The sequence below is a fragment of the Lethenteron reissneri genome, chromosome 44 (genome assembly GCF_015708825.2).
Source record: "Lethenteron reissneri isolate LAM-NWPU_2019-01 chromosome 44, ASM1570882v1, whole genome shotgun sequence".
Taxonomy (NCBI): Eukaryota; Metazoa; Chordata; class Hyperoartia; order Petromyzontiformes; family Petromyzontidae; genus Lethenteron; species Lethenteron reissneri.
In genome coordinates this window covers 11,865,842-11,890,805 of record NC_083822.1, presented here as the reverse complement: position 1 = coordinate 11,890,805, position 24,964 = coordinate 11,865,842, and the positions used below count along the sequence as shown (strand labels likewise).

The 24,964-nt window shown below is 51.5% G+C and overlaps 1 protein-coding gene across 1 annotated transcript in view; it reads right to left on the bottom strand.

Moving 5' to 3' along the window:
* TXNDC11 (thioredoxin domain containing 11) overlaps nucleotides 1-24,964 on the bottom strand; it is a 43,628-nt gene that overhangs the window by 6,063 nt on the left and 12,601 nt on the right. The window contains exons 8-11 of the mRNA XM_061570088.1: nucleotides 19,709-20,354; nucleotides 18,829-18,989; nucleotides 8,875-8,987; nucleotides 5,842-5,922 (exon numbers count right to left, since the gene is read on the bottom strand). Coding sequence (XP_061426072.1) covers nucleotides 5,842-5,922; nucleotides 8,875-8,987; nucleotides 18,829-18,989; nucleotides 19,709-20,354 — 1,001 coding nt within the window. The remainder of the gene's footprint in view (nucleotides 1-5,841; nucleotides 5,923-8,874; nucleotides 8,988-18,828; nucleotides 18,990-19,708; nucleotides 20,355-24,964) is intronic.

Genomic DNA, 24,964 nt, shown 5'->3' with positions numbered 1-24,964 from the left:
TCGGCGGGCGAGACGCGATCCGGGAGGAGGCCGTGGGACGCGTTGCAATCATCCCGAGAGCGAGCCGCGTGACGTCAATAAGAGTGGAGCGCGCTCGGATTACAGCGGCGGTGGGATTTGCGGCCGAGATTCGGTTGCCGCGTTGCGCTGTGACGAAGCGGCCGCATTGAGCGAGCGAGTGGCTGTGCATACAACAAGGTGGGCAACGCACCGCCGTGATTTCGAGATTGTGGCAAACGCCAAGAGTGAAACCCCGAGCGAGGAAGTGCGAGTGGGAAGTTGTGGCGTGGTGCAATAGTGCACAGAGCCTCTCTCCCCTGGGTCAACTGAACCCGAAATCAGTCACAAAATAAGCAGACAATGCCTCACTGCTATATTTGTCTCGCCAGATTAATCATACGTGCGTTCTATACACATCCCTTCTGGGAGTGCCTCTTTTCAGCAGCAGTGGTTCAAAATAAGCAAACACTGGATCGGTTTTGATATTCAGTGTCTCATCAGCAGTCGGGCTTGCTTCAACTGAATGTGGGCGAGTTGCCTGATGTTTAAAGGCGAGGATCTTGTTTAGAACATGGGTCCTAGTTGGATGCAAAACTATGGAATGCACAGGACTAAAAGTAACAACCAAGCGTCAGTATTGGGCTCGGTCTGCAATCGCAATGGAGAGACGACAATGCAGCAAGGCGTAACCGTCAACTCGGTGACCTCTGGATAGCTGCGAGAATGACAAATGCCCTGCTCTCTGCAATTGCTCCAACAGAATAACATTACAAGTCTCACTAAAGAATACGCGTGGATGTGTGTCAGCGGTCAGCGCGCTGCGCTATGAACCTGGCGACCCGGGTTGGATTCCCGCTCACGGCCAACACCGGTGACGATTATCTGAACCAGTCCTGGGCCTCCCCCGAGGTCGACTCAGCCTCAATTGCGTATCTGGTACAATGTGTAAACATCGCCACTGGGGAAACAAAGGCGGCCGGGTGTGGTGCTGGCCACCCACCCCCTCGTGTGCCGTGCCGGCCTTCATAGGTGCTCACTAACAGCACTTGCTCCTACAGCCTGTTAAGGCTATACGGGGGATCTTTGTATTTGCCTGCAGCGTACGGGTCTACTTTCTATTGGCCTAGCATCAACGCAATAATTCTTTGTTATTAAACACTGGTATGGGTCTGTGAGCAATGCTAATTTGCCAATTGAAAACACTGGCACACTCGGGTAAACAACGTTTTGATTTCACGACATGTGATCATTCGTTGCACACACACTGCGAATTAGATAATTGCCAACAGATACACACAATTGTTCTTTCACTTAAAACATTTTTTTCTGAAACCACCAAATTTGCTGCGTACCCCAAACGCCGGGGCCAGCGTTGAGAAAGCAGCGGCACAGCCGGTTCAGCCGGCTCGGCCTGGCTCGGCGTCCCGGCAAAAAGCCTCCCTCTCTCCACGAGGCTGCGGGGGAGACGCTGTCGCAAGCCTCTGACCGGCGCGGTTTGTTTTTATTGTAACACGGTCGCTGCGGCTGCTGAACTTTTCGCACCGTAAGTCGCCAACCGTGGCTATTTAAAAGGTGCATCATTGGGGGGGGGGGGGGGGGGGGAAAAACAACAAACTAAAGACAAAAAGTAGTGCTAAATAAATAAAAAGTAGTTTTCAATCAAAGTGGTTGTGATGGACAAGAGTTGAATTGAGCAAGGTTGTACGTAGGTTGAACTTCTTTCGCACCGTACGTAGCTAAGCGTGGCTAACCGGAGGTGCGGGAACATTGTTTTGATGAGCTGTCTGGACTTGCAAAAGGATAAATACTTAAAAGGTCCACACAGATGGGTTCACAAGCCCACTTGTCGCGCTCGCATCTCCTGGCCACCACCGCCGTTCAGTCGCTTTCGGAGCGTCACAGACATCGCGATCTGCCAACCCCTAGCGTCCGTGCGCTGGGTGATCGGTGACAAACTTGGCAAGCGCTCACAGTGCAGGGACCAGCTCGCAGAAGCAGCAGCAGCTGCAGTGTCAGCGGACACTCGAGTTTCCAATCCCCAAGAACCGAACGTTTTAGAAGCGAATCAATGTAGTCCCACATTTCAAATTTCAAAATTAACAACATCCAATTACATCGTTGCCTTCAACGACTGCCTTCACATTAACTTAACTAATGTTCGGTTGATTTGACCTCAGACAGTCTGACCGTTCTCTGGTTGTAAGCTTGTGCGGCGGCGTGGGTTCGGAACTGGGCCTCTCTCCGATCTCCGATGTCACCTCATCGCGCGGCATCAAGTCCCATCAACATGCCGATGGTACACAATTGTCCACCGCAGTGAGGTCAAAGTTGTATTCGGAGAGCCTCGGTAACCGCGACGATTGCACGCGAGCGGTGCACGTGCTGGTTTGCGCAATGCTGCTTAATCCAGAACAACGACACAAAAAGGAAGGTTTTGCTGGTTGGCACTCGGGAGAAAACATTTGCGGGAGAATCAGGCGTGGCGGTCGCGGACTCAAGACCAAAACACAGACCGGCTGCTGTGGTCCTCTCAACGGTCTACGCTACCGACTATTGGAAACCATTTTTTAATGATAAAAAAATCATACAAGTCGTAAAAATCAATCGATACATTCCCAGTGACGGTAACTTGATTAGATGCTACGATAGGATTACACAGGATTACCGTTGTCTGCCATTGGTAATCCGATTACAGTTGTGCATTACTTGTAACATATTACTCCCCAACACTGTCTTAAGTGTTATTATATTACACAAAGGGTTTCCGTGACCCGCAAAGCCACGAACCACAGAGAGCGGACTGATAGGTCAAAGCAGCGTGCAACTCAAGTGATATCTGAACCGATCCTGAGTGCTCCCCTTGTGCGCATGTTAAACTTATTTCGCACCGTACGTAGCCAACCGCGCTAATCGTAGGTGCGGTGGAAGAACAACAAACTAAACACAAAAAACTGTTCTCAAGAAATAAGTTTTCAATCTAGATGATGATTGAAAAGTGCACAGCTCCAGTGGCTTCCTAATATCGGAAGGAAGAGCGTTCCAGACGGCCGCAGAAGCGCATCTGGAAGCGCAAAAAGGCAGCACACTGACCGGCGTGGTGCAGTTAAACAAACTGCAAAGGCCGATGCCGAGCAGGGAGGCCGTTATCCAGCAGTGTACCGACAACGTAAAGTTTTGCAAATCGCCGAGGTTGATTTACGAAAGCAAACGCCGGAGCGTAGTCGAGACACGGACAGGTCGATTGTAGCGGACCTTGCAGTTAGAAGCAAAGTGCTCTCTAATATTAGCGCCCAGCCGCTGCCTGCATTGACGGACAACCGCGTAATGGTTCTGAACCGTCAGCAAGGCCACAACGCTTCTAATAAAACTGGGCGCAGAAATGCAAACGATTTTTGTTAAGGCAAATAATTTCGAACTCTGATCAAGTTAAGAAAATCCGTACTGATGAGAGATGACCAACAGGAAATCAATTCCTAAGAGGCCCCCCTACAAATATTTTCCAGGCCCATTCTCACGAGATTGAAATAAAAAAAAGATTGCTTGGGTCAACATCCTGCCCCATTCTCCCTCCTCCTAGGACCGGTTCAGATAACATGCACACACAACTCCCCCCCCAAAGATCCCCCATATAGCCTGTAACACTCTTGGGGCAAGTGCTGTTAGCGAGCACCTATGAAGGCCGGCACGGCACACGAGGGGGTGGGTGGCCTGCACCACGCCCGGCCCCTTTGTCTCCCCAGTGGCGATGTTTACACACCGCACCAGGTACTCATTTAAGGCAGAGTCGACCTAGGGAAAGCCCAGCAACGGTTCAGATAATCGTCACCGAGTGTTGGGGTCGTGAGTGGGAATCAAACTCGGGTGGCCCGGGTTCTTAGCCACCGTCTTGTCCACGCCACAGGCCTCGCGGAGGTGGAGGCCGCGGGCCACGTGGGCGGGTGGTGGTGGTCTGGGGTAAGTACGGCTTGATGACCCGCGTGGTGTTACCGTGTGTGCGTGCGTCTCTACACGTTTGGCATAATAACAGTTTCCCAAAACAGCAACTGGCATTCCACGTGGCCCCGTTAACACATGCAGGAATGCAGCAACTGCTCTCCGAGCCTCTTGTTTTCAAAAGGCCTATTCACATTCACAGACGAGTGCACCACAATGGGTTAGATTACACATTCAGGGCACTCTCACACCACAACTCAAACGCCTTTTTGTTTCGGGGGAAACCCGATTAAAACGCTACAGGGAGAAAATCTGCATATGAACTTATGGAAAGATAAAAAAAAACACTTCTACCGCGGATGACTCATTGTATCTACGCCAGTCCATCATCCGATAGCACCCAGAATCCACACATCCTCTTCTAATATATTCAAAGGCTCTCTCTGTAAACACCAATATTTCCATAAGTAGTAAAATATCGACACCTTCCATTCTATTCCGTGAGAGTAGACGAAAATGCTGCCATTATGTTCCATTAACCTGTTGTTTGAAAGGCAAAAGTTCGGCGTATCGTGATATCAACCAGCGGTATATATATATTTTATATAAACGGTGTCACGCTCGTAAAATCTACGACGTAGACACCGTATTCCGTCCCCGCGGCGCCCGAGTGCGGAGTCTCTCCTCTCGTGAGCGAGGCCTCACACTTCCCGTGGGACGGCCCCGGACAAAAGGGCCACGGGGCCCCCATACGGGGGCCGTCTCCTCCGCCTGCGGCTGCCCCGCCCTTCCGTTTGACAACCCACTCGGCACAATCGTCAATCGCACGGCGCACGTGACCTTAAAAGGACATAGAAATCGGCGACATTTCTGGCAACGGCCCTTCTTCATAGCACGTGAATGGAGTCCCCGGTAGAAACACAGCGTGGACGATAAGAGTTGGAGACTGCACTTGCTTACATCGTCAGAATGTGTCCCGATGACCAGATTTTTATATTCATACGAATAGTTACCCAATACACAAGTATCTATTTTGGCTGACCATGAACTAAAGACGGTCACCGCATCGCGCGCTTGCAGATGCGCTTCTGCAGCCGTCTGGAACGCTCTTCCTTCCGACACTACTGAGCCACTGGAGCTATGCGCTTTTAAATCTCGATTGCAAACTCATTTCTTAGAGCAGTTTTTTGTGTTTAGTTTGTTGTCCTTCCTCCGCACCTCCGATTAGCACGGTGGGCTACGTACGGTGCGAAAGAAGTTCAACATACATACATATTGAATAATAAACAACCCCCGTTCAATCATCAAAAAGTATTACTCCTGAATATTTTATATAAACGATAGCATTGTGGGAAGATTTGTTCACATGAGCACAAGGCACAATCCACCAGGCAGTGCATTCCTGGGCCGAGTCACCATATCAATGCAAGGGGTTCAACTTTCCTACTTTCTTTGTTACGGTGTACGGGGTCAGGGCTACGGGGTCAGGCCACGCGCTGCAACACGATGTGCGTTGTTGGTCTGCGTATAGCGTAACGCATCACCATGAGATGTTCAGCCTTGCCCTGTATCTGTGTGCGGTACGTGTAGGGGTAGGAGAGTGTCCGTGTGTGAGGTACGTGTAGGGGTAGGAGAGTGTGTGTGTGTGTGTGGTGCTTGTCGGGGTAGGAGTGTCTGTGTGTGTGGTACGTGTAGGGGTAGGAGAGTGTCCGTGTGTGTGGTACGTGTAGGGGTAGGCGTGTGTCCGTGTGTGCGGCACGTGTAGGGGTAGGAGAGTGTCCGTGTGTGCGGTACGTGTAGGAGTAGGAGAGTGTGTGTGTGTAGGGGTAGGCGAGTGTCCGTGTGTGCGGTACGTGTAGGGGTAGGAGAGTGTCCGTGTGTGCGGTACATGTAGGGGTAGGCGAGTACCTGTGTGCGGGAAAGAGCAGCAGTGTCGGATACCGCTCTACCACAAACTCCCAGGGCAGGTCGTTGGTGTCACCGTTGATTCTGCAAGACAAAAGCGGCGACGTCACAACTCGACAGCACAACAACGCGGCATGGGGACAGCGCCGTGGTATCGTGGCACCGGCAGAGCAACGCCAACGCCAGACAGCAACGCAACAACAACAACATCATCATGAACATAATCATCAACTACAACAACTTCAAACAACAACGCCGCCACGACCACATCAATGCAACGCCACTACGCACGCGAAAAACACCAAGGCACAACGCGCGGAACTCCCCAATATCTCCGCCACGCCCTGCGTCGAGGGCGGCACGGTGGCAGCGCAGCGGTGCTGCTCTGACCTCGCAGCAAGAAGAGCAAGCGTTGCATTCAGATACCCGTCAACTCCTTATCAGTGCCTACCTTATTACAGACCAATTCAGACCTTATTGGTCACCCCGTGCCCTTATAAAGCTCAACGTTCATCCTACAAAGTCCCATTACAAGGGAGAGACACAAACAAAGACACTTTTTTTTGTTGTTGCCCGTATTGAAACGGCTGTACGCCGTATGGCCCTGAAAACTCAATTTCCCTTACAAGAATACGGGGTCAAACCGTGTGGGTTGACACGGTATAAATTCCTGACTCTGACGCCTTAATGTACGGAGTTTCTGACCCATGACCTCTGACCCCTGACCGCGTTCTGCATGGGGGTCCCTCCAGGTTCTCTGGTCACCTCCGTACACATCTAGAAACGTGCATTTAAGAGTATTTGGCTGCTGCTACACATTACCACGTGGTGACGAGCCACTTCGTTGAGCTATCATTAGTGATAGCCCAGGTCGCTTCTGAAAAAGCGCCTAACCTAGTAAAATAAAAAATAGTTTTAGTTTAATGCTGAAATATTAAATTTCGATTTAAAGCTTTCATGACTGCAGGGATTCATATTCTTGGTTCTTTCGGTAAAGTCACGTAGAAGGGAAATAATAGAAATAAATCAATTATTTTATTATTTCCCTTCTACGTGACTTTACCGAAAAGACCCAAGAAGCTGAAATCTTACTTGCAAATTACTCAAATGGCATGACACACCGCAGCAGCAAGATCGCCCCCTACTGCTACAAACATGGCAGGACCCTCGTGACTAAAGAGTCTTGAGACTGAGACTTTCTTGGGTAAACAAGCGTAGTAATAATAATAGTTTTAAATAAAAATTATAATTTTTTAAATAACGTCACGTGAGAGAAACGTTCCATGGTAAGCGAGCGTCGTGTTGCCATCGACTCGCTCGCACATTAAAAGCTCAGCTACGTTTTAGCCCCAAAATTGGAACATGACAAATTTAATTTACCGTATCATTTGAAAATTAAGTAATAAACCATCAACATTTAACGCTTACCATACATGACGAACCATAGTGCAAGACCCCCCCCCCCGCCCCATAACCTATGATATCACTTTATTACAACCACATAGTTGAAATCACTCGCTCTCTCCACTCAATCACACAGCCCTCTCTCGCTCTCTCTCGGAGCATGCACATATAACTCCCCCCCCCACCCTCAAAGACAACAGCCTTAACAGACTGTTGGGCCAAGTGCTGTTAGCGAGCACCTATGAAGGCGGCCGGTACGGTACACGAGGGGTGGGTGGCCAGCACCACCTTTGTCTCCCCAGTGGCGATGTTTACACGCCACACCAGGTACTCATTTGAGTCCGAGTCTTCCCAGCAGAGGCCCAGGACCGGTTCAGATAATCGTCACCAGTGTTGGCTGCCGTGAGAGGGAATCGAACTCGGGCCGCCAGGTTTGTAGCGCTGCGCGCTAATCGCTGTACCACCGCTCACCCCACCCCTCCCGCCGCCCACCCATTGCACAGTGCCCTCCCCGCAACCCCCCCCCCCCCCCCCAATCACACGGCGCTTTCCCAGCGCAGCACAGCTGGTACACAAACAGCTGCAGGCCCGCTGGTGCGCCCCGGCCGCCACGGGACAGATTTGATCGATCGGTCCCCCATGCTCGTTACGCAAACATTTGCTGTTTTTTTTTGCGGACAAATTGGGCTAAATTCAAATTGCTCGTTGTATAGGGAATAAAACTAACGCTCGTTAAGCGAGACACGCCTGGGGTTTAATAAAAAAAAAGAGTTTAATTGTCCGTGAAATGACCTCACTGCCGGCCGGCGCCCAACATCACGCTCCGTTCATCATCGTCGTCGTCGTCGACAATGCCATCATCATTTATTATTTACACCGCACCTCCCATGCAGCAGCACGACTGCTGGCGGCAGAACCGCGGGGCGTTTGAGATAATTACTCGGTCAAGAAAGGATTGCAGACAGAGTACGATGTTCAAAAACAATGCGGTACGGAATGAGCGCAGCTGAAGAGCTAAACAGTGCTCGAGACGCCTTTCTTGTGTGCACACCTAAACTAAAACAACTATTTGTTTATTTCACCAGATAAGGGCCCACTGAGCTACCTGGCTCCACACTGCGCAAGTGGAGGCAGCAGCAGATGTATGTGAAGCCTGCTCCCCTATAACGCCGCGTGTTGTGTTCATAAAGCTAATTGGATGTAACGCTATGAATGTATTAGGCAACATGTTTTTTTACAACGCGGATGCGAACTGGGTAGAACGCGATCGAGTGAACTGAACAACGTCACAGCGCGAGTAGGAATAAGCGGCCGTACGGCTGCCTCGGCGTAGCATCACGCAAGGCGTTGGGATGCTGCTGGATGCTCCTAGATGCTACCCACGTGCCTCGGTCTTTGTTCGGCCTACCGACACATATCACGTGTCATCGCGGACTGTTGCTCTAACCCCAGAAAACATAATATTTATGACAACGTGATTTTTCCACGACGAGGTGTTGTTCAGGAACGCAACTACCAGCGTTACAGGAGAACGAACTGTACACGAGTATGTAGAACTTCTTTCGTGCCGTACGTAGCCAACCGTGGCGTGGGGAGAGGGACGCCGATGGCGCAGCGTGCGTGCCCGCTCACCGGGCGATGCGCAGGTGCCCGTTGTGCCGCAGCTGTGACGCCAGCTGCAGGTAGCGGTGGCTCAGCGTGGAGCAGAGGCCGCACCACGTGGTGTAGTACAGCAGCAGCACATCCTGCGGGTGGGGGCACGCGCAACGCAACACGCGGGGCGGACGGAGGAGTCAGGCCGTGTCGCAGATGGAGACCGTGGCCAATAGGCAGCAGCAGAAGAACAAACTCCCCCCCCCCTGAACCTCCCAGACTCGGCTCACAGGGGTCACAGGGGTCGCGATTCCATTCAAGAGCCGAGTTTTCACTTGTTAAAAAAAAACTTTTTATTTTACCAGGTAAGGCCTACTCAGCTATACGTCTCTTTTCAGAAGCGACCTGACCACAAATGACAGCTCAGAGAAGTGGTTTATCACATGGACATTTATAGCAGCCAAATACTCTAAACGCACGTTGATTATAAATGTGAAAGGAAAACCCGGAGGTCCCGGAGACAAATCCATATGACCACGAAGAGAGAGAGAGAGAGACAGACACGCAAACTACAAATATATCAGCGCCAGTGTCGGGATCGAAGCTTCGACCTCATGCGTACCAGGCAAGGTAGTTAACATCGCCCCACCAGCTTCGCGCTCGTGCTGGGTTGCTGCTCTCAAGACCCCGGGCCCAGCGGCTGCTCGGGCGAGCGATGTAAACATGCCTCCGCTAACTTCCTGCAGACGAATGCCCGCTTGCGGGCTTGGTGGCGAGTCAACCTTGCGCTGCACGGAGACAGCTGCCACTGAGGGTGCTCTTCGAATGTTTGAGATGGGACGCAAGGCGCTTTGGAGTTGAGGACATTAAGCGCCATATGCATGCAAAAGATGATTATCTTCTTTGTTATAAAAGTTATTTTGCAAAGCATGCTGGGATTTCCTGCTCAGATGTTGTCAAAAACACCATTCCCGACATTTTCATCATGGACTTCTGTTGCACCGACAAAAAATAAATCAAATTGCCCTTTCTAATGCGAAATTATGTGTTTACAATAAGACTGAAATTCACCAGTCTTGGAACCGTGCCACTCAAAGTCTAAGGGGAGCCCAGTTGCTGTGCGGAACAGCGCCGACACCACGGCTGCAATGTGCATAGGCGTGCCAGTGCAGAGGACACGCTCCATGTAAAACGGTTACAGCTTCATGGCGGCACGAGAAAGTGCATTAGCGTTCAGCAGAAAAGTGACCCAGGTCAAAGGTATCACGTAGAATCAGGTGTCCCTTTCCGCCCAGGATGAACATCCAGCACATTCCGAGCCTGGCATCGATACCACTCGATACCGACGGTACGAGTCAAGTAATAGACGCGCGTCCAGTCACGTAGGCAGCACTACACAAGAACGGCACAAACATGCAAAGACGAAAAAGATCCCCCGTATAGCCTGTAACAGACTCTGGGGGCAAGTTCTTTTAGCAAGCACCTATGAAGGCCAGCACAGCACACAAGGGGGTGGGGGTGGCCAGCACCAAGCCCGGCCGCCTTTGTATCCCCAGTGGCGATATTTACACACTGCACCAGGTACTCATTTGAGGCATATTCAACCTAGGGGAGGCCCAAGACCGGTTCAGATAATCGTCACCGGTGTTGGCCGTGAGCGGGAATCGAACTCGGGTCGCCAGGTCAGACGGCGTCATATTTTCATCGGCTGCGTAACTGTGTGGAAACTATCTGGTCTGTCGCTCCACACGAAACGGCGGGTCTTCCTCGGCCACAGTTATGCCCTCCCTTCTCTATGCTTGTTGAAACGTGGACCCCTCTAATGGAACATCTGCACCTGTTAGAAACATTCAGGCTGGCCTGCCTAACCAGGCTGGATTGTGTAAAGAGTTCACAAATCCTTGAAAGATCTCTACATATTCCCATCGGCAAGATCCTCCAGCAGGCAAGGCTGCGTTGGCTGAGTTATGTAGCCCGCATGCCTAGCCAGCGCATGCTCAAGCAGCTTCTGTTTGGCGGATAGAGGGGGCTAAAACGGGCATGACACCTGCTAGAAAAGAGATGGTCTGATGCGGTACAGCAGGATGTGGAACTGAGTGGACTTGCCCAAGAATGGTACCAGCTGTGTCAAGGTCGGCCTCTATGGAGGAGGCTCATGAAGGACGCTACTGGGCAGTTGGTGGCAGTCACCCTGCAACAAAAACGGGGGGCAGAGGAGCGACGCTCACAAGAACCAGAAGATCGCCAGGAGGCTACAATGCAGCAAGTTGGCACAGTAGGGGGCAAAGCTGGTGCATCTGCCAGTCATCTCAGTCAGAATCATCATCAGAATCAGAAAATGTATTTCTCATGGAGGAATCCGATGAGCTCTAAAAGCTCTTGTTCAGAGATGTCCAGTAGGGGCGGGTAGGAAGGTTACAACAACAAACAGTACAAGAACAATTCATGGCACCTGGGTCTGTCCCGTGACCTCCTGTCAGCGAACCTTCGACACACCTCACGTAGCCTCAAAGTGCACCTGGCCTGGCACAGGCGCCCTGGTGATGTGACCGCCACTTAGGTGGCGGGTGGCGGATGGCGGCTGTTGTTCTGTCTGTGCACGTCTGTCTGTGTGTCTTGACAGTCATGGAAATGATAATACAAATTATGGGAGAAAATTACATTGTTTTGGACAAAAGTATTTTTTTTCTTCAAAAAAATAAGCTGTTCATCTCACGTCAGACTGGATCCACAACGGATGTGGCGTCGCCTCAATCACCCGCCTTGGCTTGGCAGCAGCATGATCAGCCGCTGCCATCCACAGCTGCGATGTTTATTTTTGCTTTACGAAATTCTTCATTCAGGTTTTGGAAAACAGCGTTTCCTATCCAAGTGGATTCACTTACAGAGTTTAATATTCCGACCGCGTGCTGCGCAAATTGAACGGGAGAACGTGTTACAGTGGCCAAATGCCACGCTTACATGGTTACATAACTTAAAATAACTGCCGTGGGATTAGACCGCTGAGAGCCCTCGTCCAGAGTCAGGTCAGAATCTGTGTAGATTAACGATCCGCTGTTCCCCCGGTCCAGATAGGCACGGGTAACGGGCGAGCTATTTTGCTCACAAATAATGTGCGGCACGTCCAATTTGCTTGGGGTCAGGCATGGGTCAACGCAGCGGTTTGGAAACACGGTGTTTCGCCTGCTGCCGTAACTTGAGATCCTCAATTACCTGAACCGCTCGTCACAACCGAACCGAGGGTTCAGGTGATGCCTCCGCCGCGCTGACGGCCTCTAGACAGGTTCACGTGACCTCCGCAGCAACTGGAGCCGCAACAATTCACTATTATAAGAACAATATAAAAAGATCGATTGTTTTAACCAAACTGTGAACCTGTATCATGACGAATCGAACGGTCGTTTGTCGGGAACCCAATTTAGATTTAGCTTTCCTTACTCATTACAGTAAAACCCAACGGCACCGCACACGGCACACAAGCACGGCTCCAGGGACTCTGGCTACCTCCGGCACTCCGGCTATCTGCACCATCGTGGCACTGCGGCACACAAGCCCGAGGGAAACATTTATCCAAAAATGACGTCACCGACGTTCGCCAGGGGAAACACGCGCGTGGTTTATTGTCAACAGTGCAGCCCGTTGCTACTTCAAGGGCCGAGTGTTTAAATGTGGAATATTTGACAATGTACGATTTTGTGATTCAGAAATTTTACAAATTCTACTCGAATTGTGCCATCAGTGTCACGTCAGAAGACCAGGGAGCTTTCCGCATTAAACTCTCGCAGCTAGCAGTGCACCATCCTGTGTTCACACAGCAGTCTTTGGAAGATTAAGTCACATGACTCGTACCCACACTGGGTTGCTGCGGCACCCTCCCACACGCCGCTGCCACGGAGCTCACCGCACGGCAAACATCAGACGTGTTTTTGTCCTCGCGGCTACAGAAGAACAGGCAAACTAAATTTTCCATCATATCTTTTATGCAGTTATTTAATGGGCAACTGGCTGAGGGCCATGAAATCACCGCACTGGAGAATCCAGTTAAACTAGGAGCGCTGGACCACGTGCTCCGACACAGCAACAACCCTCTGCGCCACCCACTCCAACCCCGGTCACTAAAAGAGTTTCATTGGCTAATGCACCCCTGCAGGTGACGATTCTCCGGCTCGCGATTTGACAAATAGTCACAATTCGGGGACATGGTTCGATTCGAGAATCGGTTGTTTTCAACGCAGTGGATGCAGCCGCCTCTCTTGGCTGGAGAGGTCACACGAACCCAATTACACGCAGCGCGTTACGAATAAAAAAAAATGTAAATATGTTTTCATAAAAAATACGTGTTACTGTGCGTTCAACTCGTTACGCACATAGCTAGCTTAAGAATTGGTTTTAAGCGACGAATCAGAGCGTCCGTTACCTGCTGACCCCCCATGGTCTCTCGCCGGCCTCGCGATTCCTGGCACCGCCCCCCCCCACAGCGGCGCCCGTTAATGGCGACGCCGCTCCTAATGAATGAACCACGAGGAAATGATTAGCGATGGGCAGCGGGGCGCGTTGAGATCACGACTCGAGATTTACTCTCACCTCGTGCGGCTCCAGTGGAAGTTTCCACCGGTAAGCAGGGCTGCATAAATTACAGACTCCTCCACTGCCTCTCACCCGAGATGATCCGCGAGGGTCTCTCCCCTAAGGCAAGCCCCACATTCGCCGGGACTTTTTAGAGGGAAACAAAAACGAAATCTTGCTCTTTTTATCCATTTGTCCAAGATATTGAAATTGTTAAAAACGTCATCAACACTCCTTAATCTAAACCGTCAAAACGGCTACTTTCTACAAAATGTATGGCCCCATTCACAAGTTGGGCATTGCTCACTTTCATATATTGTTGGACAAAATGAGATCTCCACAATATCAACGGTGGAGAAAACTCAGGAACGCGGCGTGAATCTGGACCCCATCTTCTTTTTCTTTCCCACCGTACGTAGCCAACCGTGGCTAATCAGAGGATCGTGCAGCATACCGCTTTATACCACTTACTCCTCACAACAAATCCAATGTTCGGACCTATTCTTGCCGAGCCAACCACCCTCCAGAGGTCAAACCCAGTAATGCCAGCAGACTTTGCCAATGCCAGTGAATACTGCCTGCCATTGCTTCCTTCTACTTGACGGATCCTGCAGCGGTTGCGAGGCCAACTCCCGACCTCCATGCTCTGCTCCTTCGGCAGTGACCTCTGACCGCAAGGCACTGCCCCCCCCCGCTCGGTGGGCGACCTCTGGGAGCCACTTCCGTTCGCTCGCTCGCAATTTATAACCCCACGATGTATTTGAAACCACCGTCTCGCCGTTCCGTGAAGAATGATGATCCGTGTGCCACTCGCTGCAACGCGTCGCAGTATTTATATTGGCGATGTTTGGTCAATTATTTCCTTTTCATAATTATAATGTCAATTCATTAAACAAAATTGCCCACAAATAATGATTGCGTAATTACATTTCGGGGGCTAATTGGCGAAGACACCGGATGCAGGAGAGAGGCTCCGTGGGTAGCGGTGTTTAGAAAATCACGGAGCGCGGCACTTCCTGCCTTCCGCGACCATTATGGCGCAAGAGCCGCACGCTGTAAACTGGTGACGGACAACACGCGGGGAACATGCCGCAACAAGTCGTGACAAAAATCTAAAAAGATTGCGAAGCACAATTTTCTATTTTTCTTTTTGTACAAAATTTGAAAAGACCCCGGGAGGTAGCTCTGCGAGATCCACTTCCGTGGGTCAGGTGTCCAACACCAAGGGTTGCACGAGAGAGCCGAATGGATTATTCGTCTCATGACGTGATGCCACTTAGCACAATCAGGATATAATTGCAGGTACACATTTTTTGTCCATATAAATATAACTTTTAAACCGAAATGTTCATTAGTCATGGTGATGGCATGCTGGAGACAGGGAGGGTGATGGCACGGAGGAGATGGGGAGTGTTGGTGGTGGTGGCCGGTGGAGAGGGGGAGGGGTGGTGGTGGAGACAGTGAAGGTGGAAAATAATCATCTGGTTTTCAAAAGTGGCCACCGGCACACGCTCTGAATGGGCACCTTACCGCCCCCCCCCTCCCTCCTGTGACAGTTTCCTGGCTTTGTTGGGAAGTTGGGACTGTGGGTCTGGGATGTTGAGACTTATGGACTCGTGTCTTTGTCGCGAGAACTTTTTGATGTCTGTGCTTTTTGTTTTGGTGCCAATTCTGAATAAGTTTAACTTTTTTGTTCAGTTAGTAGGGTTTTCATTTGCTTGGTAGCGGCTGTATAGAGGATTTGGGTCCTTTGTGGGATTCTATTAGCATGAATGACGCTATCTAAAATGAAAGTTTTATTATCAGTAGTATTACCCGGACTGTGAAAGTGACCGCCTTATGACCTAACTACGCTTACCGAGGCCTGAACGTGTAACACAACGCACGCAGAGGCAACGAGTGTCTCCGGACATTCACGATTGGGTTTCTTTTTCGGTTTTGTCGAGTGGCAGTGAAGTGAAAAACGAATCCCTTTGGAGCGTTCTCAGCGCTCGCAACACCGCGCGCCGTCGGCACCGCGCAGAGGGACATGCAAGTGCACGCACGAGTGCCCGTGAGGCACATCCGGTTCAGACAAGCGGTCTTCATCAGCCAAGTCCAAAGCTGCGACGCGCGCACGTCACGTGCACAAACCCATCGGCACCGCGGCACTCCCCGCCCCCCCCACCAAGCCGTGCCAGCGTGGCGCACGTCACGCGCACAAACCCATCGGCACCGCCCCCCCCCCCGCTAAGCCGTGCCAGCGTGGCGCACGACCGACTCTCCCCGACCGCTGCCCGGCCTCGCGTGCCACGCAGAGCTACGTCCGGTTGGGTTAGCGTGTGACGACGACGACGACTCGGCCACCCGCCCGTCCGCCGTGCCACTGCAACGAGACGTCGCTCCACTTGGACGGAAACACTCAAAGTGAAATGTAAAAGTGAAATTGCTGCCAGAATGGGACCGCACGTGGGCCCGCCCTGCGCTCAACCTGGTGACGCTGCTCAAGCATCGTCGTCGCGGTCAATGATGCCTGTCCAGGAGGCATGGCTCGGGGTGATGGATCACAACACACGGAGGAATATTCATTCGAAATGGCTCCATCGATGGTTTAGCAACCACTGCTCCTACGGCTGGGACAGCAAGTACTGATAAGCACCAAATATGCCAATGGCTTTGCAGATGCACGATAAAAATATACGTAATCCGGTCAATCTAAATCTCAATTAAATTTTCATTAAACCTGGATCGTATCGCTTCATCTGCACCGAGCACTCTGTCTGTGTCAGAAGAACCAGATGCACACAGTGGCTGATTTTCATTTATATTTTTTCATTTTAGCCGTACTCGAGATATGTAAACATATTCGTTATAGCTGTAACATAAACCATTTCTTGATCATCTGTCAGTCGAAAACGTTCGACCTTCCTTGCCTTTGAGCAATCCTATGTTTATGGATCAATTTTAAATACAAAGGACTATTTACTGAAGGAGCAGGTCACTTGTTTTCCTGTATATTTATATAATTGGGGAGAGTGGTGGGACAGTGGCAAGCACACGGTAAACACATTAACCGAACACATCTTGATGTGGCAGGACCCTGCTGCACAACGAGTCCTTGGACTGAACGTAGCTCTCCTGAATAAATAATTAATTCTCATTATTCTAAGTGTGAGAAACAGTTACGCAAGCTTTTTATAAAGTCTACTCAAACCATCAATTTAGCCTCATTAAATTAATGACGCAGAACAAACAAGATCACGGACAGGGCTGATACAAGTGAGACTACACGAACGAGACAAAAACATTCATAAAAGATTCATTGTTGAATGAGTTTATGACCCTGGATTTAAATTCATTGAATGGGGGTGGGGGGGGAAGAGATAGATAATTACATGCCCCACAGGGGGACGTTTTGGCCAAAACTCACAAAGTGCTCGCCACAAATGAACCACAACGCCTTGCTGATCTCAAGGGGCATAAACCATCGTCATGCAAACTCCGGTCCATCCTCAAAGCAGCAGCAACAGCGGCTTTTGGCTGGCCATCGAACAAAGACGGTCACCGCATCGCATGCTTTCAGATGCGCTCCCGCGGCCAGTCTGGAATGCTCTTCCTTCCGATAGCAGGAAGCCACTGGAGCCATGCACTTTTAAATCAAGATTGAAAACTCGTTTCTTTAGAACTGCTTGTTGTGTTTGGTTTGTTGTCTGTCCCCTGCAAATCCGATTAGCACGGTTGGCTACGTACGGTGCAAAAGAAGCTGAACACACATACACGTACACACACACACTCGCATGAAGGAACGCTTCAGGCCAAGGCATGAACCGCGTCCATTCTCGTAGAATTGGACTCTTCACGAATGTGCAGGGAAAGCCTCCGGCCTGCGTGTGCCCCATTCTTTACTGTGGGGCAATGACTGCATTCCTAAACCCCCGCACCACCGATTAGCGCAGTTGCCTACAGACGGTGCAAAAGAAGTTCAACGTACATACATCCACCCCTCTCTCTTGAGCCCGAGTGCCAGCCCCTGTCCGGATATGGGTCTTTTTGTTTGGATTGCCCTACGACAACAAGCCTTGCCCCAATACTGGCACACTGCCTGCGCCTGCTGGATTTAATTCCTTCCTGTATTTTTGGGGGAATTTTTGTTCTAGTGCCACCAGGGACCCGGCATAAAGCAGCAGAAGCAGACCCTTCCCACAGCCCAACTTCCGCAAACCCTGACCCCCGAAACCCCCGGCTTCGTCACCCAGCAGCGCCGACGGCGACTTGTCAAAACACGTCGGTCATACAGCTCGTCACCACGGCACGTCCCAGCTTGTAACAACCAGACTGAAGAGTTTTCGAAGGGAACACTTTGTCTATTTGTAGACGCAGCCAGGTGGACTTGCCAGCATTCTCAACTCATGATCACGAATTGAAATATCAGCCAGGAACCGACAGCCCTTTATAACTCCGGGGCTGATGATGCGACCTACCACTGTGAGAAGTCAACAGTGGGCGGCTGCCTCATTAATAGACTGACCCCTGCCCCAGTAATGTGGAAATTCCACCCGTTGGCTCAGAGCGACCGGTGGAGGTGAACAGCACTCCACGCTCGCTTGAGCACCATTGGGATGCGGAGACAGCTGAGAAAAAAGCGAGGAAACCGCTATGCTAGAAACCCTTGATATTCGCGGGTTTGGCGATTTCAGTTTTTGGTATTCGTGACTAATTCATTGGAGCGCGATTTGAAATGGGCGACGTTGCATTTTAAATATTCGCGGCCGGTGCCCGAATCGACACCACCGAATTGCTGAGCCCTGAGAACCCGGTTTAGTCACAGCTGCCTGCCTGGATTCGAACCCAAGGTGTCAGCGGTGCTGGCTCAGCACTTATATTTGACAATCAGTTTGATTAAACTGCTCTGAGGTGAAACACCAATCGTACATTTTTGTCCGCACCTGCGATGAGCACGGTTGGCTATGTACGGTGCGAAAGAAGTTCTACATACATACGTATACACAAATAAAATCTGTTCTCATGCTCACACGAGCCCCTGCGCAGGGCTCACCCCCCAATCCGATACGGTGACAGCCACTCCACATTCCTGTGGCTGGCAGCGGCATCTACGCAATAGCAACCTCAAGGAGCATAAAACACCACCACGCGAACTTTGGTTATCCTCGCAGCAGCAGCTTTTGGCTAGCCATCGAACAAAGACGGTCACTGCATCGAGCGCTTTCAAATGTGTTCCTGTGGCAGTCCGAAACGGTCTTCCTTCCGATATCAGGAAGCCACTGGAGCTATGCACTTTTAAATCATCTAGATTGAGTACTCTTTTATTTATAACTGCTTTTGTGTTTAGTTTGCCATCCTTCCCACGTTCACGCAAACATAACGTACGAGACCGGCGCCGAGGCTCGGGGCTTGAGCGCCGGCGCCGGCCATGCCGCGGGAACCCACCTTGGCCGGGTCGAGCACCAGCTCACGGAAGGTGGTCGTCGTGACCTCGATCACGAGGGGCGGCCGCGCGGAGGTGGGGGGCGGCCGCGCCACGCCGCAGCCAGAGCTCAAGTGCCGCTGGAGGTTGCTGTGATGGCGGCTGAACTGCTCGACGAACGCGACTGCCGGCGACACAATCGCCGCGGGCGACGCAATTAACACGGGCAACGTAATCAACGTGGGAAACACGATCAACACGGGCGACGCAAATGCGCATTCATCCTCCGCGCAGAAGTGGACACACCCAGATGTTGCGGCTGTGATCCAGGCACGGGTTGTGGATCACAGCCACGATTAACCCACTGGGCTGCCCCAAGTGGGCTGAGAAATGGCAGTGCGGCAAAGTGGGCATCACGAACGCAGAGTGCGGTCCCCTCTTATGCATGGGCATTGCAACTTCCAGGCCCCCTGCGCTCGAGGCGGTCCCCGCTGCTGCTCCGCCAATGCAGCAGAGCACTTCGCAAGGCTCCTCCCCAGTCTGTCTCCCATGACAGGTCGAGCCACTACCGAGGCCCGAGTACAGAAGATGCTCGTAAAATCTGGCAGGCGCCGATTCTAGTGAGATCTGAAATGAACCTAAGAGGATAGGATGGAAACCTGCAAGTCCCCGGTGATATTGTGGCTGGGGCACAGGAAGGCAGGGATTGAGTGGTCAGGTCAGTCACCCAGCAGAGAGCGTGTGGTTGTGGTACGGTTGTGGGGCGGTTGTGGGGCACTTGTGGGGCAGTTGTGGGGCAGTTTGCGGTGCAGTTGTCATTGGAGCGGTTCCAGTTTATGGGGTGGTCGTGGAGCAGTTGTGGTGCCACTGTGGTCGAAGAGAGATTGCGAAGCAGTTGCTCACCCAGCTGCGTGCGGTTGACCGTGTGGTTGTGCCGCAGCACGTGGTGCTGCTCCTGCTCCACGCTCACGATGGTGACGAACGTGAGAGGGAGGGAGGGGGCCGGCGGCGACGGCGCCCCCAGCCGCTCCGCAAACTCCCAGTGCAGCTCCGAGTCCATGGCGTAGAAGCGCAGCGTGCGGTTGGTGCGGCACCGCAGGCCCCGCAGCGCCGCCACCGCCCCCGCGCCGCCGCCGTCACACGAGCCGCCGCCCAGGCCGCCGGCGAGAGGACCCGGCACGCCGGTCTGCGACCCCGGCTCCGCGCGGCCAAGCCGTCGGCAACACAGGCTGAACCTCCGCGTGCCGTAGCCGTCCTGGGCCCGCAGGCCGTCGCACGAAGCGCGGCCTCCCGCGGCGGGCGGCAGGGCCGCCAAGGCCGGGAGGCCGACGGGGCAGGAGGGGACCGGCGGCAGCGCGCACAGCTCGCACGCGACCAGGGGGCGTCCCGACGGAGGCCGCGGCTGCAGCAGCAGGCAGCTGCAGCAGGGAGCCGAGGTCGCGGGCGGCTCCGGCTCCGCACCGCGCTGCTTGCCGCGCAGGTGTCTCGTCAGCAGGGACACGGCGTCGCTGCACTCGCAGTTGTGGTACTCCAGGGCGAGTTCTTCTGCCTGGGACCACCACCACCACCACGAATGAATCAACAACACGGCACCGATACCCGCCCATTCGGCAACGAGCAACGGCGACGCCACCACAGCGCCGTGCCAGGCCAATGACAGCACCACCACCGCCGCTGCCGCCACCACCATTTCTCAAAGATTTGTAATCTCTGAACTTTCGTCTGTCGTGTTTTGTCTCAACTCATTCAGGGTTCTTGATCGGGTTTTGTACATGATGAATTTGAGGTGATCACACGGGAAGAAGTAAAATAGATATTGATAATCCATAAGAGGTTTCTGGGTTAGATCGCGTAAATGTGTCGTTAAAACCCGCCACCACCCAACTAGTAAGGGTTGTCACGTAAACAGAACGTGCCAATTAGTCACTAGTACAGCACGCCGGTGTGTTGGAGAGCCAAGCCACAACATTTACAAACCCGGTACGAGGTTTCGCCAGTAATTACAATTAGCTTCATCAGGCGACAGCCAGATTTGTGGAGAAGTCTTACTGTTTCGTTCCTTATATAGAGAGGCGTAGATGTGTTGACCACGCAGCTGCGCACTTGCACAATGTGGGGGGGGGGGGGGGGGGGTGATTACCGAGGCAACGTACATTATGCGAGCCCTTTGAACTTGTCCTTCCTGTCAATTGTGTTTATTAAAATAGCCCAACCAACGGTAATCCCTATTGAAGTACCCTGCCGCCCTTTGTAGGCATGCATTTAAATAATGTATTATTTGATGATTTGCTTCCACGCAGCACTAAGGCGGTAGCTATCCGAACGGTTAAAATTATTTTGATTTCTTTCAATTTCGATAGATTCTCTAATTCGTCTTGGCCAGTAGTAGCTAGTTTTGCACAAAACTTTATCAAAATCAATCTAGTGTCCTTGTTGGCACGCGTGTTCTGCTACTGCTGACAGTTGCATTTGGGAGTATTTGTGCCAAATCCGACTGGGATGCTTTGTTTTTCCAAACATCTGGCTAGTTTATCAGTTACTCCCGCAATGTACGGTATTTTGATCGTTTTAATTACTTGGGCAGTTTCAATGCCCTGGTTAGTTGATTTGTTTTTGGTATTCATATGCCCTGTTGATTTGTGCATCATTGTAACCGTTCATTTGCAGCGCTTCTTTAACATGTTGAATTTCACTTCTCAGACTGTCACCATCTGACACTGTCTTAGCTCGATGAATGAGCGTCTTGATAAGAGCAGATTTCTGTGCAGGGTGATGGTGTGACTCTGCATTCAGATAGGCGTCAGTATGCGTTCTCTTTCGGTAAACACTGCGTGTTATTTTACCATTTCTACCCCGTCCGAGCAGAATACGTGACAACCCTTACCTAGTTGGCTGTGTCGGGTGGTGGCGGGTTTTAACGACACATTTATATATTTACCCAAAAACCTCTATTATGGATTATATTGGTCGCTAAAGCCTACGTGTTCAACAGATATTGATAACAGATCAAATATGAACCGAAAGAATAAACATGAAAAACTTTTAATGTCAGTTAAAATATAACCCTGTGGCCAACATTCCATGAAGACAGAAGAGTCAACGGACGTGACAAAAATTTAACCAACTTCTAATTAAGTATAGAAAAAAAATATCACATTACAATTGTGCCAAATATGAATAGGACAAAAACGGGCAGGCCAGTAGTTGGCCAAATTCAAAAATTAAATGAATATTTTGGAGCACCACTGGTATCGCAGTCGTCAGAGATGAGTGTTACAATGTGAGAGCACGTGCACCGTTATATTGAACTATAAAAAAAAACTATTCAAATTTTTGTTATTTTACCAGGTAAGACCCACTGAGCTATATAGCTTTTTCAGAAGCGACCTGGCCACAAATGATAGCTTAACAAAGTGGCTTATCGTGTGGAAATATCTAAACGCATTATTCTAAATGCGGGGGGGGAACCGGAGGAGCCGGAGAAAAATCCAAGCGATCACGAGGAGAAAGACACACAAACTCCAAATAACCAACAGGCATCATCAGGGTCGGCCTCAGACCCACGACCTCCTGTATACCAGGCGAGGTAGTTAACATCTCGCCACCGTGGCGCCCAGTAATAATATCTGCGGAAGATGAATGGATGGAAATGTCAAGGTCACAACTCCCCATGTCGTTGCTGGAAGCACAGTACGCCCTGCATCCTTCCTCCCGCTCAACCCTGCAAGTGTCGGAGCCAACTCCAGACCCTCCTAAGGCTACTTGCACTGAGAACACGACATGAATATTTGATGAAAGGAAAAACAAATCGCACCAAGCGGGACAGTTCTTATAATAGCCTTTGCCAAGGAATATTCAGTGCTTGCATTGGTAGGACGAGTTATCATCGTGACAGCCCATCAAAAGGGAATGGTTGTCAGCGACGTGATTTAGGTTAGAGTTGACAGCGCAAGTGGTTTGTGCTGTGGGAACAAAGCGTCTGGGCAGAGGTTGGGCCGAGTCATAGGCAGCCTCAACAGGGTCCCAGACACAACGAGAATCACCGATAAAGATGTTACGTAAAAAAAAAAAATGTCATTTTTATTTTTTAGGTTGTATATTTGCGATAAATTTAGATTATTGTAGGTTCTTAACTAAACGCAATGGTTTGTTGTTAGAATCGCGATACGTGAAGAAACATCCAAGTCTGTGCTCTCGGCTTGCCTGGGTGAAAATTGGTTGGGGTTCTGCCCTTGGTTTACCCCACGTGACTGGCTCACAGCCACCATCAGACTCGATAAACAGCCTTGGTTTTTTTTTATTTTCACACGAAGACGTTCAACTCCTGTACGATGTTAGAATGTCATCATCTATCATACCATCACGGTTTCACGGGCAGTCCCCCCCCCACCACCTACGGGCGTGATGTTATAATTGTAACTAACGTGAGCAAAAAGCAGACGCGGCACGAATCCACACGCCTTGGTGTGTGGATGCTGCCGTTTGCGCCGTGCTGCATTGCAGCTCTCCCGAGGCGGCGCACGCACGCACGCCGGTTTACCGATTGGTCGCCACCGCCGCTGCTGCTGCTCCTCCTCCTCCCTCGTCGATGGGGTCAGCGAACTCGGCGGACCCGCGTGGCAACAAGCAAGCGAGGATGTCTGCGTGGCGACCGCTCACTTAAACCGCGCAATAAAAAATACATCGCGTAGCGATTCTCACAGATTGGAATCTTTATCAGAATCGGAGTGTCTTTTTTTTTTTCTCCTGGAGAAATCCAATGAGCTACGAAGGCTCTTCTACACAGATGTCCAGCAAGGGCGCGCGCGGTCAAAAAGTTACAACAAACAATGTAAAATAACGATGCAAGCGGAAAGTATAGGAAAGGTAGGCAAATAAACATAAATATACTAAAACTAAACTATTTTTATTTTACTAGGCAAAACCCACCCACCCCCAGTGACAAGTTATTCCGTTTGGTTGAATTTCCACGGGGCGGGGGCAGGGTGAGGTGGTGGGGGGAGGCAGGTTGAAGTGGTGGGGGGGCAGGGCAGGGTGAGGTGGTGGGGGGGGCGGGGTGAGGTTGTGAGGTGGTGGGGGGGACACTGCCACTCTGAATCCCTCCCCTCTAACCCACCCCCTGTGAAAGCAGACGCCGCCCCCTGTGAAAGCAGACTCTGCTCTGTGCAGCAGTGTCGAGGCCTCTCTGCGGCATCTCCCTCCCTCACATCTCCCCAGAAAACCTGTGCCCGTTTCTCTCCGTTCCTTTTCCTCTCATTCCCCATTCTTTCTCTTCCCTCTCCCGTTCTTTGCTCTTCTTCCCGTTCATTAATCTCGTTGACTCTGCTCCCCCCCCCCCCCCCCCTTCCTGTGGCGCTGCCAACAGGTAAAATGTTGCTAGTTTAAGCTATTCAAGTTTTAAAACAACACGCCCTTCAGAGATATGCAAATGCACCGTCAGCCTAGGCGAATGAAGAACTGCACTATGCAGCATTAACCAATTGCCTGGCTAAAGTTCCGCTCGCAACGCCTCCCCCCCTGCTACGGACCACGTCCCTCTTCTGAACGCAGCCGCTCAAAAGTGTGAATAATGAACGGTGTCACGACTCCGCTGGCAAGCGAACTTCGGGCGCAGGTAGACAAATATTCGTCTCTTGCACGAGGCGGCAACGCTTCCCCAGTCGACAAGAACGCAGCAGCGTCCACGCGTACGGCTCGGACACGAGCGTCCCTCGCAAAAGGGACGCGACACTCCGGCGCGGGGGCCTCTCGCGCGACTCAACGTGGACGGGCTCGTCACGGTTCTCGTCAGAGACCCCGCCGGACATTGGTGAAAAAAAAAAGCTTTGTAGCTCGTTGGATTCCGCCAGTCTTTAAAATAACTCCGATTCCGATCCTAGGCTCGGGGAGCACCAGGCGAATCGCAGGGTCACCGGTGCCAAACCCCAGCGGGGGAGGGGGGGGGGAAGTAAGTTCACCGGGTCCTTCGTCACGTCAACACGAGAGCCTGGCCACTACGTAAAGGGGGGGGGGGGGGGGGCATTACGTTTCCCCGACCCACAGAGGCTCAGACTCAGGGGAGACAGCCTGCGACGCACGGCCTTGTGTTTTGTGGGTCCGAGTCTTCCTCTGGAGAAATCAAAAGAGAAACAAGCGCGACCCCCATCCGCACGCACCAGC